The 12,409-nt window shown below is 43.9% G+C and overlaps 1 protein-coding gene across 2 annotated transcripts; it reads left to right on the top strand.

Annotated features, from left to right (window-relative positions):
* Window positions 1-286: 286 nt before the first annotated feature.
* On the top strand, window positions 287-11,667 carry psmd3 (proteasome 26S subunit, non-ATPase 3). Of its 2 annotated transcripts, XM_031561124.2 has the most exons (13): window positions 287-389; window positions 482-648; window positions 2,377-2,567; window positions 3,437-3,574; window positions 3,944-4,080; window positions 4,723-4,913; window positions 5,749-5,852; window positions 6,712-6,826; window positions 7,699-7,818; window positions 8,079-8,182; window positions 8,505-8,660; window positions 10,244-10,294; window positions 10,805-11,667. In XM_031561124.2, exons 2-13 carry the CDS (start codon window positions 489-491, stop codon window positions 10,880-10,882), a joined length of 1,545 nt encoding a protein of 514 aa, XP_031416984.1. In that variant the 5' UTR covers window positions 287-389; window positions 482-488; the 3' UTR covers window positions 10,883-11,667. The 2 variants fall into 2 exon arrangements, with proteins under 2 accessions (XP_031416984.1, XP_031416985.1); XM_031561125.1 differs by lacking the exon at window positions 287-389 and having other exon boundaries at window positions 396-648.
* The last annotated feature ends 742 nt before the right edge of the window (window positions 11,668-12,409 follow it).

Below are 12,409 nucleotides of genomic sequence, written 5' to 3'. Positions count from 1 at the left end.
CATTCCTGTTTTATGACAATAGTATGATATATTTATAACAATAGCAACTTTATCGTATAGACTGCAATGGCCACGATGGTAATCTATTAGGAATTACAATATCACGAATTACAATGCCAGAAAGGTTAATTTCGGATTAAGGATTTTCAAATTTCGTAAAAAAAGAGTTGAATCGTAGAAAAGTAAAATCATAGATATATATAAAGCAGTAAAACCATAGACATAGTATACTATGTCTATGAGTAAAACGACCACATCGCTGAACAATATTTTCTGAAATCCTTTAGTTTTCCTGTAACCCTGTGTTTCTTTTCATCTATTTCTGTCTGTTTCCCAGAGTTCTTTGCGCATCCCAATAGTTGCCAGTCATTCTGCTGAGATAAACTGATGTGAGTGTTGTTATTCATTGACTCGAGGATCAGGCTGCTTGTTTGTTGTTTACACCTTTTGCTGTGTGCTAAATAGTGTTTTCAATTTGTAGAGACAAGATGAAAGAACAAACTGCCAAGAGACGCGAGAAGCCCAAAGATTCAAAAGCTGACAAGCAAAAAGAGACGGGCCCTGAACCTCAGGATGTTGAGATGCCCGAGGAGGACGCCGCCGGATCGGCAAAGCCTCCAAAGGAAATCGACAGCCTTACGTTAGAAGGTATGTTTCCATAGCTGCTCAGTGTAATCTATGCAATTAAATGTATTTCTGTTTGTGGAATGTATTGTCCTTTAGCTGTGAATTTACTCTTGTTAGCATGCTACCTGGCTAGTTAGCAAGCTAGCTAGGTAACAGCATAGTGACGTTAGCTAGCCACATAGTAGAAAAAGCACAAGGCAACTGACTCTAGGCTGTGAAAATAGTTAACGTTAGCTATGTAGCTATCGCTAACCATGTTAGCTAGTGCTAACTGTATACTTAATGTCATAACTGCCGTTATGATATAAAGGGTAGGTGATATTGTGTGATTTCTGTGTGAGCGTCTTAATGGGCATAGGCATATATGTATCGCGAGAGGCAAAATATGAAACAATTTAACCAGATTTGTTCTATTTCGGCAAGGGTACTGAGCCTCTGGATAATGATGCTAACTTAAATTGTCCGTCCGCCTGCTGCAGTAATGACGTTTTAGTTTACTGAACCTTGTTTTCAGGAAGGTTAGCTTAGCATATTTACCTATAGGGGCCTTCGATTACCAAAGCATACCTCTTCGTTTGGCTTTCAATTCGCACGAATCTATTAACAGGCTTAGGCTGACTTTTTGGTAATCACTTTCAGGAAATTATACATCAAACAATACATTGGCCCACACAGGTTGTATTACTTTCAGATGTCATATTCTGTCACACTGAAGTGGCGTTACTGAAACCCCAATCGGACTCCAACCTGGAAATTGTCAACTAATGTGTACATACGTCATGTTCCCTTGTCAATTTAAACTTGTAAACAATGGTAGGCCAGTCTGATCTCAAGTGGTATAACTTTCAAATATCCTATTCTTTCATACTGAAGTGAGTTTTCATAGGCCCAAACCGTCTTTAGTCATTGGTGAACACCTAATGTTAACCATAAGCAATGTTGGCTGGTTGATTTTAAAGGTGAGGAATACATGTAGCCACACAGGTAACCAGTGACGTGACTTTCAGACATCATATTCTGTCATACCGAAGTGCGTGGGGATTCCAGGGCCTGGCAATAACAACATAATGTCAGTGTGTACATGAACAGTGTTCCCTGGTAGATTTAAAGGTGAAAAACACCTTCATGTTAAAGAATGTTTGGGACAGCCTGAGAAGTCATATTATTTTTACGCAGTAATATTAATCGATTACACAGATGTTTAGGGCTTTTGGCTTTTACTACAATTACATTTTATTTTTATAGCGGCAAAACAGTTTTTCTTGCATGGTCAAGTGATTTTTTTTTTTTTTTTAAACCAATGAATATCCTATAACAGTATAAACAAGGCAACATGTGCATGGCTCAAGATAAATGGAAATAGAATGACATGAAATAAAATATTTTATCATGCTCAAGTGAGTTACCTCGTGCCCAGAATATGTTATCCCCACAGGCCTCTTACTGGAAGGGGTCAGATAAGAGCATTTAAAAAGTCCTATTACGTTCAAATGGAATATTCTCCCAAGTTGACTTGTACTAGGAAACCGTACATCAGGTTAAAGAACATTTTGTTCATGCACAGAGGTAAGGTAATGGGTAATAATCGAAGCCCCCGTACAGACAACAAATGGTATCATTTCGGTCAGCTGCAATGCATTTAAGGTGGAATGGAAAATGAAAATAAGGAGCTTTGGGGAGGGGGGGAGGGTTAACTTCAGCCGTGTTCCTTGTGATGAATGTATGTTTGCCCCTGTTTGCCCCTGCCAGACATCAAGGAGCACGTGAAGCAGATTGAGAAGGCCGTGTCGGGTAAGGAGCCTCGGTTCGTGCTCCGCGCCCTGCGTGCTCTGCCCTCCACCAGCCGTCGCCTCAACCCCAACGTTCTCCACAAGGCCATCACCGGCTTCTACACCGCCAATGCCGCCGGCAAGGACTTCCTGCTGGGATTCCTGGAGGAGGTATGCCGACCCATCGCAGGGCTAATGCTGAGCGCTTTACGCCCTAGGATGACTGTAGTTCCTGCCACTTAGTTCTTGTAGTTCAGCTGGGTCAAGGTCATGGGCTTAATATCCAAAGTCATGGGCTGTAATGAGGACGTTAGAGGAATGTCAGCACTTAAAGCCAAGGCCAAATGAGTCTCTGCCACTCCCGTGTCTAAGAGCAGGGTGCCGACAAGTCTGCGGGTTTAAAATCCAGGGAGACCATAGTGATGGCAGGAAATGTGTGTCTGCACTGTGCTTGGAAGGAGATCAAACTTTCTGGAATACACGTTAGTGTGTTGGGCTTTGGAATGAACCATAAACCCATCATCATGTCCCTCGTGATTTTCAGGCTTCAGTTCACGCTTTAGATGTCTCTCTGAGTCACACAAAAGATTGGGATGGGTGGTCTTGTAATGTACAGTTCTCCGCCTAAATCTCTTCCTCCTGATAGAATAATTTGCTCATCCGTTCGTTTGTTCATGCATCTGTCTATCCACTGTAACTGTCAATTTTTCCGTTCATGCATCTTCACTCTCTCCCTCACTTTTCATTCTTTAGGCATAACCTTCAATGTCACTATAACATTCGCTCAGAATTGTTTGTTTGTTTCATTGTCTCCCTTTCACTCTTATTCCTAAATAGATCTATTGGCTCATTCACTCGCTGTACATTCCTATAATAGACTCCTAATTCCTCCTAGAGTGATTGATTGATTGATTGATATATTTCTCGAAATCATTGTGTGTAGCCTTCATTGTCTTCCGATCGATCGATCGATCGATCGATTGATTGTTTTTCTTTCTCCATCCCCCTTGTGAATTTCCGTTAAATGTCTCCTCTCTCAGCCCATGGACACGGAAGGAGACGTGCAGTTCAGACCTCGCACGGGGAAGGCGTCGTCCACTCCTCTCCTGCCCGAGGTGGAGGCCTATCTGCAGCTGCTCCTCGTGGTCTACCTCACCAACAACAAGCGCTACCCGGAGGCAAGCACCTGCTAGTGGATTTGCTACAGCCATACAGTTTTGTCTTGGAAATAGAATCATAGTATTTTGGTGAAGTTAAAATAGGACTGGGACATTCTTAGAACTTCCCAGGAAAGCCTTGGTCAAAATCCTATCCTTATGCATACTTATCCACTGCATACATACGCTGTAGAAATCTCCTGAATAGGACTGGGGCATACTTAGATATTCCCAGGGAAGCCTTGGTCAAATCCCGTTCTTATGCATACTTCATAAGTCATTGAGGCCGTTGAAATCATTGAGGCCGTAGAAATCACCAGAACAAAAACTTTTTTAACGAGTTGTGCACCAAGGCTTTGTATAATGTCATTCCCGACGTCCCCTCTGCAGGCTCAGAAGGTGTCTGATGAACTGCTACAGAAGATCAGCTCCCAGAACCGCCGAGCTCTGGACCTGGTGGCCGCCAAGTGCTACTACTACCACTCCCGTGTCTATGAGTTCCTCAACCAGCTCGACGTAGTGCGCAGGTAACTAGCAGTGTTTAGTTCCTGTAGTTCTAGTGTTTAGTTCCTGTAGTTCTATACCCCGAAGGTGTCCTTTTCTTTCTCCCCAATTTTTTGATCCAGAAGAGTCACATTTTCTGGCTTCTTTCTGTAATGACATGCCATTTACGGACATTTCACTCGCCTCATGGACCTCATCACCTTTATTGGGGAAGAAGTACCACACCGTTGTTTGTTTGTTTGTTTGTTTGTATGTGTGTTTGTTTTTTCTTCCCCCTTGAGCATGGCTGCTTGATGAGTGTATTTCTTGGTCAAGAAATGTTTTCAGTCTCGCTCTCTCATCCTCTCTCTCCCCCTCTCTCATCCTCTCAAATTCAAATTCAAATTCAAAAAAGACTTTATTGGCATGACTGCATACAATACAACGTTGCCAAAGCATGTTTACATAAAATGTACAAGCACAATAAACATACATAAATAAAAACAAACAATAAGTTATAGGTGGTAACAATGTGGTATAGAAACATATAACAGGTTCATTGTTAATTATTAAATATTAGTTATCTGGGACAGGGGGTTCATGTTATTGTGGAGCTCATGACAGGCCGTGATACATATTTTCTCTCTCTCATGCTCGCTCTCATGCTCTCTCTCCCTCTCACTCAGTTTCCTGCACACGCGTCTGCGGACGGCGACCCTGCGCCATGATGCCGACGGCCAGGCCACCCTTCTGAACCTGCTGCTGAGGAACTACCTGCAGTACAACCTGTACGACCAGGCTGAGAAGCTCGTGTCCAAGTCGGTCTTTCCCGAGCTGGCCAACAACAACGAGTGGGCCCGCTACCTCTACTACACAGGTGGGATGAATACATTTACATTTAGTCATTTAGCAGACGCTAAAAGGCGCAAAGCGACTTACATATGTGCGACTTACAATGTATACACATTTTAACATTTACACTGATGGCACACTGCACATCAGGAGCAATTAGGGGTTCAGTGTCTTGATCAAGGACGCTTCGACAGGGAATCGAACCAGCAACCTCCTGCTTACTAAACGACTTCTCTACCCCCTGTACCACTGTCTCCCCCCCCCCCCCCCCTACACCTTCACTAACATTCAAATAGTCAGGCAGAGCTTCCTGTCTGCAGACTTTCACCCCTAGGCCACCCATACTGTCCCCTTTACACCCCTCTCTCTCTATCTATCTCTCTATCTTTTCCTACTGTTCCTCTCTGTGTCTCTTCCTCCTTCACTCTACTGCCCCCCCCCTCTCTCACCTCTCTCTCGCTCTCTCTCTATCTCTCTATCATTTTCTACAGCTCCTCTCTGTGTCTCTTCCTCCTTCACTCTACTGCCCCCCCCCTCTCTCTCTCTCTCTCTCTCGCTCTCTCTCCTCTCTATCATTTTCTACAGTTCCTCTCTGTTTCTCTTCCTCCTTCACTCTACTGCCCCCCCCCTCTCTCACTCACTCTCTCTCTCTCGCTCTCTCTCTCTCGCTCTCTCTCACTCTCTCTCTCTCTCTTCTCTCTCTCTCTCTCGCTCTCTCTCTATCCCCTATTCTTCATCAGGGTTTCTTTCTCCCTCCCACTTCCCCCACCTATCTATTACCACTTGCTCTCTCGCACGCACTCACTATCTCTTACTCACACACACACACACTTAATCTATCTCTCTCTCTGTCTCTGCAGGACGCATCAAGGCCATTCAGCTGGAGTACTCTGAGGCCAGGAGGACCCTGACTAACGCCCTGAGGAAGGCCCCTCAACACACTGCCGTGGGCTTCAAGCAGACGGTGAGTCTCCGCCCTGCCGTCCAGCCCTCTCCTCAGTTACCACGCAGCGCAGTCACGGAGGCTACCAGCTCGCCTGGGCCCCAATCCCACTCAACACTGTGTCCTGACGACAGGACACGCCACCTAGTTACCACGCAGCGCATTCCAACTCAACACTGTGTCCTCACGACAGGCCACACCACCTAGTGCCATCATTGACTGAACCTGATGGATTGCATTGCTTTCAGCTGGTTGAAAGGTCCTAACTGGCCACACACAGCTAGGAGCAGCACAGCGTGTCTGTGGTGTGTGTCGCTTCATGACTCGCATCTGCAAAAAGGATGTCTAGACATTAAGAGGTGGTAGCTGCTGGATACATGCTTGCTCCCTTACACACACACACACACATGCAACGATACATATGCTTTTAGTACCACCGTAAAATTCATTTTATAACATCAATTAAATGCATTCTATATAATCAAATTAACTGCATTCGCTGATATAGCACCGTTACAAACCGACATTGTCAATGTCCTTTGCAAATGTCACATTACTAGACTCTATTCAAATACCCTCCTTTCACCCTCAACTCATTCTGTCCTTTGGTGACCAGAGTCACTGCTGCCCCCTGCTGGACATGCACCCATACAACATGGAATTGCAACAACAGAGTTTCAGAGTTTTATTTAATGTTGAGCTTCTTGATGGGGGAATACAATGAGTGTGTATAAATAATGTTGAGAAACTGAAACACTCTTCCCCCCCCCCCCCCCCCCCCCACACACACACACACACACACGTTCTCATTCTCCTTCCTTCCTGTTTATCAGTGACTTCCTGCTGCTGGCTGACATGTCTGTGTCTCTCTCCGTCTCAGGTGCACAAGCTGCTGATTGTGGTGGAGCTGCTGCTGGGGGAGATCCCAGACCGTCTGCAGTTCCGCCAGCCCTCCCTGAAGAGGTCCCTCATGCCCTACTTCCTGCTCACCCAGGGTAACTCCGCCCCCCCCCTCTCCCTCCCCCTCCCTCTCTCTCTCCCTCCCCCTCCCTCTCTCTCTCTCTCCCTCCCTCTCTCCCTCTCTCTCCCCCCCCCCCCCTCTCTCCCTCCCCCCCCCTCTCTCTCTCCCTCCCTCTCTCTCTCTCTCTCTCTCTCCCTCCCCCTCCCTCTCTCTCCCCCTCTCTCCCTCCCCCTCTCTCTCTCCCTCCCTCTCTCCCTCTCTCTCTCTCCCCCACCCTCCCCCCTCTCTCTCTCTCCCCCTCTCTCTCTCTCTCTCTCTCTCTCTCTCTCTCTCTCCCCCTCTCTCCCTCTCCCCCCCTCCTCACCCACGGAGACTTAAAGGTGCAGTCCATGATTCGTTTTCGCAGAAGGTTTAGGATATTTCAGGTTAACAGACCTCTCCTTACCGTGCTCCTGATGCGTCGCATTGTCTTGTTTGCCTGGGAGTTTTTTTTTAAAAAAAAATTTTTTAATTTTTTTTTTTTTAAGCGCAAACTGAAAGAACAGCTGAAGATCCATGAGGACAACATTTGACCAAAAACTGTATGGAATTGGAATAGTGGACTCCACCTTTAAGGAGAGAGACCTGTATGGGATTGGAATAGTGGACTGACCCTTTAAGGAGAGAGACCTGTATGGGATTGGAATAGTGGACTGACCCTTTAAGTGTTGAACCGTAGTTTTTCAGAGGCTTGGTGATGCAGTGATATTTGTTTGTAGATGAGTGTATAGCTGGTGTATTTTAAATTTAAGTGGTTTTTAGATACATGTTGTACATATTTTTTTGTGGGTTTAATTTTTTTTGGCCATTAATACAGCCTCTGAAAGCATTCACTAATTCATCGACCGTTTCCGTGGTTCCCCTTAGCGGTGAGAACGGGAAACCTCTCCAAGTTCAACCAGGCCCTGGAAGAGTTTGGAGAAAAGTTCCAGACTGACGGCACCTACACCCTCATTATCCGTCTGCGACACAACGTCATTAAGACCGGTGAGTGACGATTGCACTACACCCTCATTATCCGTCTACGACACAACGTCATTAAGACGATTTGCACAACAGCAACAAAAAAACTGCCCAGGAATGAATAGTGCTTTTGTCCAGAGCGACATAAAACAATGACTTTTCATTTTCTGTTTTAATGAATGGTTTGGGCCATTTCTCTCTCTCTCTCTCTCTCTCTCTCTCTCTCTCTCTCTCTCTCTCTCTCTCTCTCTCTCTCTCTCTCTCTCTCTCTCCCCCCCCCCCAGGTGTGCGTATGATCAGCCTGTCCTACTCACGCATCTCTCTGGCTGACATCGCCCAGAAGCTGCAGCTGGACAGCCCTGAAGATGCCGAGTTCATCGTGGCAAAGGTAACCCATGGCTCACTTTTCACCGGTGTTGACCAGGGTAAAACTGAACAGTCTGGAGGATTGTGCACGAATGCGGATGTGGTTGGTCTTGTGCTTTTGTTGGTGGTTGCAAAAAGAGTATAGGGATGTGTGTAGGGTGTTGGAAAAAGAGTATTGGGGTGTGTGTAGGTGTTGGAAAAAGAGTATTGGGATGTGTGTAGGTTTTGGCAAAAGAGGCCAGATTTTGGACACGTGACGCATGCATACACGTAAATGACAACAAAAGCTGACTTGCCTGGGCTTCACCTGTCTCTAATAAACCTTCCCCCCGCCCCCCGCCCAGGCCATCCGGGATGGTGTGATCGAGGCCAACATCAACCACGAGAAGGGCTACGTCCAGTCCAAGGAGACCATGGACATCTACGGCACCCGCGAGCCCCAGCTCGCCTTCCACCAGCGGATCTCCTTCTGCCTGGATATTCACAACATGTCTGTCAAGGTGCGTCTCATCCGTGTGATTAGAAACGGTAGAATGGACGTTCCTATTCCCAACGACGCTTAGTAAGGTTATCTATGCTGTATGTATGTATACAGTGGGGAAAATAAGTATTTGAACCCCTGCCGATTTCGCAAGTTTGGCCACTTGCAAATAAATGTGTGATCTATAATTGTATTGGTAGGTGTATTTTAACAGTGAGAAATAGAATATCAACAAACAAATCCAGAAAACTGCATTTTATAACATTTATGACTTTATTTGTATTTGATGCAGAAAATAAGTATTTGAACCCCCAAGCAAATGTAGCGCCCCTGTACTCAACTGAGAGCGGAACAGTCTATGCATATGACCTCTATCGCTAGGATAGAGGTGCTTCGGGTTCTCGTAGTTAGTATGTTTAGGCTAGTTCTAGGCTCGGCATTGGAGGGGGGAGAAAACTGACAATAATAAAAGCATATACAATTTAGGGTAAATACAATAGTTTTAATAAATATAATGATATAATAATAATGATAATAACAATAAGACAATGATACAAAAGAAAAGAGAGCTCTATTAATTATCAAATAAAATACAATTAAACAGTTCAAAACAAAACAAATAGTCTGTGTAGTGAGTGAAATCAGTGTATGTGTTCCTTAGCTGGTTCCAGTCCGGATCCTCAGGTCTGTCTGGGTTAGCTCGCCATCCAACATTCCAATGTGTTCAAAAAACCAATCGGAGATCCGAATGAAGGATCAAACGGTTTACGTCAGTCAAGTAAAACGAGTACTTTACTAAGATACTAAGTAAAGTAATTTAAAAGAAGAAATATTAATCAAAGGGAAAATCGATTTAAAAGTCAAAAGAGGGTTTCATAGAGGAGCATAAATCAAACGGAATCAAGAAGAGTATTAATAAAAGAAAAACAAAAGATCTCCTTGGAGACGGTCGCGTGAAAGATTTTCACACAACTTATTTGATCCACTTATTTAGGTGGGTTACACAAACAGCAAGAATTCTGGCTTCCAATGACCAGTTATGTGCCCAATCAAGCACACAGATTAGTCCTCATTAGGCCTAACAAGGTACACCTGATCTCAACTGGTGACGTGTATAAAAGAAACCTGTCCAAAGAATCATACTTCCAAATACTTATTTTCTGCATCAAATGCAAATTAAGTCATAAATGTTATAAAATGCAGTTTTCTGGATTTTTTTTTTTTGTTGATGTTCTGTTTCTCACTGTTAAAATACAACTACTATTACAATTATAGATCACACATTTCTTTGCAAGTGGCCAAACTTGCGAAATCGGCAGGGGTTCAAATACTTATTTTCCCCACTGTATGTATGTATGTATGTGTTCAAGAATGTTGGCGAAACCATGGCAGCCATAGACTTAGAAAAGAATAGAATGGACATTAACAATGTCCGGGTGGTCTTTGTTCTCTAAAAGGCGTTTTTTATAAAAAAAAAAAAAAGACTTTTAGTTCAGGTGATTGCAAAAATGACTAACATTATGATGGATGACACATTTGTTTGTTTGTTTGTTTTGTTGTTGTTGTTGTTGTTACATTTTGTCATTTGTTGTTTCCTCATAGGCTATGAGATTCCCTCCTAAGGCGTACAACAAGGACCTGGAATCTGCCGAGGTATGGTTGTGTTGTGCTTTAGTAATCACTGGTGATGCTAATCACATCTAAATAACGATGCTCTCTGCTTGTCTTAAGTGTGCTTCAGCCTGAAACTGTATGAAAAAGTATGATGACCTTAAGCATAATATGAAGGTTTGTTTTCTAGGGGTTGTTTCAGATAGATTAAACACATCTAAAGACGATGTTGGGTTTCAATGACTACAACAGATAGACAGCATGGTGTCATGTTCTGAACCAAATTAATTCAGAATTGGTCGGCCATGTTGGCCAAATTGGAGCCAGAGTTTGTGTAGTAAACGGAAAATTGGCCAGGTCTGCCCAGAGATAACTGTATTTGCCTTCAATTTTGAGCTAAATTCAAAATGGAGCCTACGCTGTCTGTTGTTTTTATAGTCCTTGGTTGGGCTCATGAAGTATTTTCGGTAGGGGGGACGACTCGTTTGAGTATTGTCGGTCGGGGGTGAAGACTCCAATCTGAAGTAACGCTTTGTCGTTTGGTTTTCACAGGAGCGGAGAGAGCGGGAGCAGCAGGATCTGGAGTTTGCCAAAGAGATGGCGGAGGACGATGACGACGGCTTCCCATGATCCTCCACAGAACAGAGCAACAACATGGCCGCCGCTGGTTCGCCTCATCCCGTCGCTTCCATGTTTTGCCTCTCCATATAGTTTTTTTCACTTTCTTCTTCGTATGTTTTTGTTTTGTTTGTTTTTTTTTTCCCCTTCAGGGGACCTAAACCAATTCCCATCTTCCCTTTTTAAAGTTGAAGTAGTCCCTCCCCCTCAGCGTAGACTCGTCTCTCTGCTGGTAGATGTTCACCCTGTCCTCATAAACTTCGCCAAACAATGTTCAAATCTCTAGCTGGCTGACTCACAGAGTCTTTACCCTTACGCTTTGTAGAGGCTGAAACTTGTTTTGTTTAGGGCTTGTTATTTTGGCTGTTTGTCCCCGGCATGGAAAGAGGTTTGAGAAGGCCAACACCAGTGATGAATAACAACTATTATTAATCTGATTTACCCTAAAAGACGGTTGGCCTTGCTTAACAGTTCAACTTGTTCTTTGGAAGTGATGAGTTGTAAAAAATGTGCTGTTGAAAGCAATTAACAAACACGTAAGGAATGACAGACATGTTAGTCAGTTCCCTTTACATTTCCAAATGTGCTCTTAAAGGATTCCTCTGAATAAAGAAAAAAAAACGTGTTAACTTTCCTCAAGTAGCCAAGACACATTTAATGTGGAGCAGATGTTCTGTTCCCCGCAGATTGATACTCTAGAAGAAAAACATACAGGTCAGGTGTACGCTGTTTGTGATGGATTCTTATGGGGGAGCATATACATTGTGTAATTAAAACTTTTTTTTTTCTATACAGTGCTTTGTTGCTGGTTGTCTTTTTATTATTATTTGTGTTTACGGTTGTATATGGGTATTGATTTCATATCTGTGACTGGAACCTATCTTTTTGAATAGTAAGGTGCTCGTGGCAAATGCTAATCGTAACATAGAAGACCTAGGAGGCAATGAGAGGTTGGGGTCAGTCAGTGGGAATTTAAACTAAATAGACTGGATATCCACTAACCTTACATGACTGAACAGATTAACATGTATTGAGATTTTGGTCAACAATTTCATTTGGGATTTTTCCTAGTAGGCTACTTGAACTACATTTCAACCACCAAGAAAGCCTCAGGTGCTGACAAACCCGTGTCAAGACTAGACACATTTGTGTTCAGTTCAAGAAAGATTTACTCCGACAGAGAAAAGATGAGAAGGCGATGAATTCACGAGGTGGTGATGCATTTATTTTCTAGAGAGGTTTTTAAATGTGTCTTAATTTAGTTGTGTGGTTCCTGTCTGGCCTTAGTGGTAATATTCAAACAATAGTTCATGGATTATCACAAGCAGGGGCGGACTGGCCATCGGGGATACCGGGGGAATCCCCGGTGGGCCGACGAGGTTGGGATGGTCCAAAATACCGGCCCACTTCCATCACCAACCGGCCCTCCCTCTAACACCGACGGCACCTTCAACTATTTTCCATATTACTCAGAACACGTTTTCCTCTATTACCTATGATCACTCAAATCACTGACTGATATTTATACTCCTCCTTGTG

This window comes from Clupea harengus, chromosome 23 (genome assembly GCF_900700415.2).
Source record: "Clupea harengus chromosome 23, Ch_v2.0.2, whole genome shotgun sequence".
Classification (NCBI taxonomy): domain Eukaryota; kingdom Metazoa; phylum Chordata; class Actinopteri; order Clupeiformes; family Clupeidae; genus Clupea; species Clupea harengus.
The sequence above is the reverse complement of the archived record's forward strand: the minus strand, read 5'-3'. Positions and strand labels throughout refer to the sequence as shown.

Excerpts from the sequence above, each read along its gene's own strand:
- psmd3 (XM_031561124.2), top strand. The coding sequence starts at position 489 with ATGAAAGAACAAACTGCCAAGAGACGCGAGAAGCCCAAAGATTCAAAA. Across the intron at positions 2,568-3,436 it reads TGCTGGGATTCCTGGAGGAG|CCCATGGACACGGAAGGAGA; the intron begins GTATGCCGACCC and ends CTCCTCTCTCAG. Across the intron at positions 4,081-4,722 it reads CAGCTCGACGTAGTGCGCAG|TTTCCTGCACACGCGTCTGC; the intron begins GTAACTAGCAGT and ends CCTCTCACTCAG.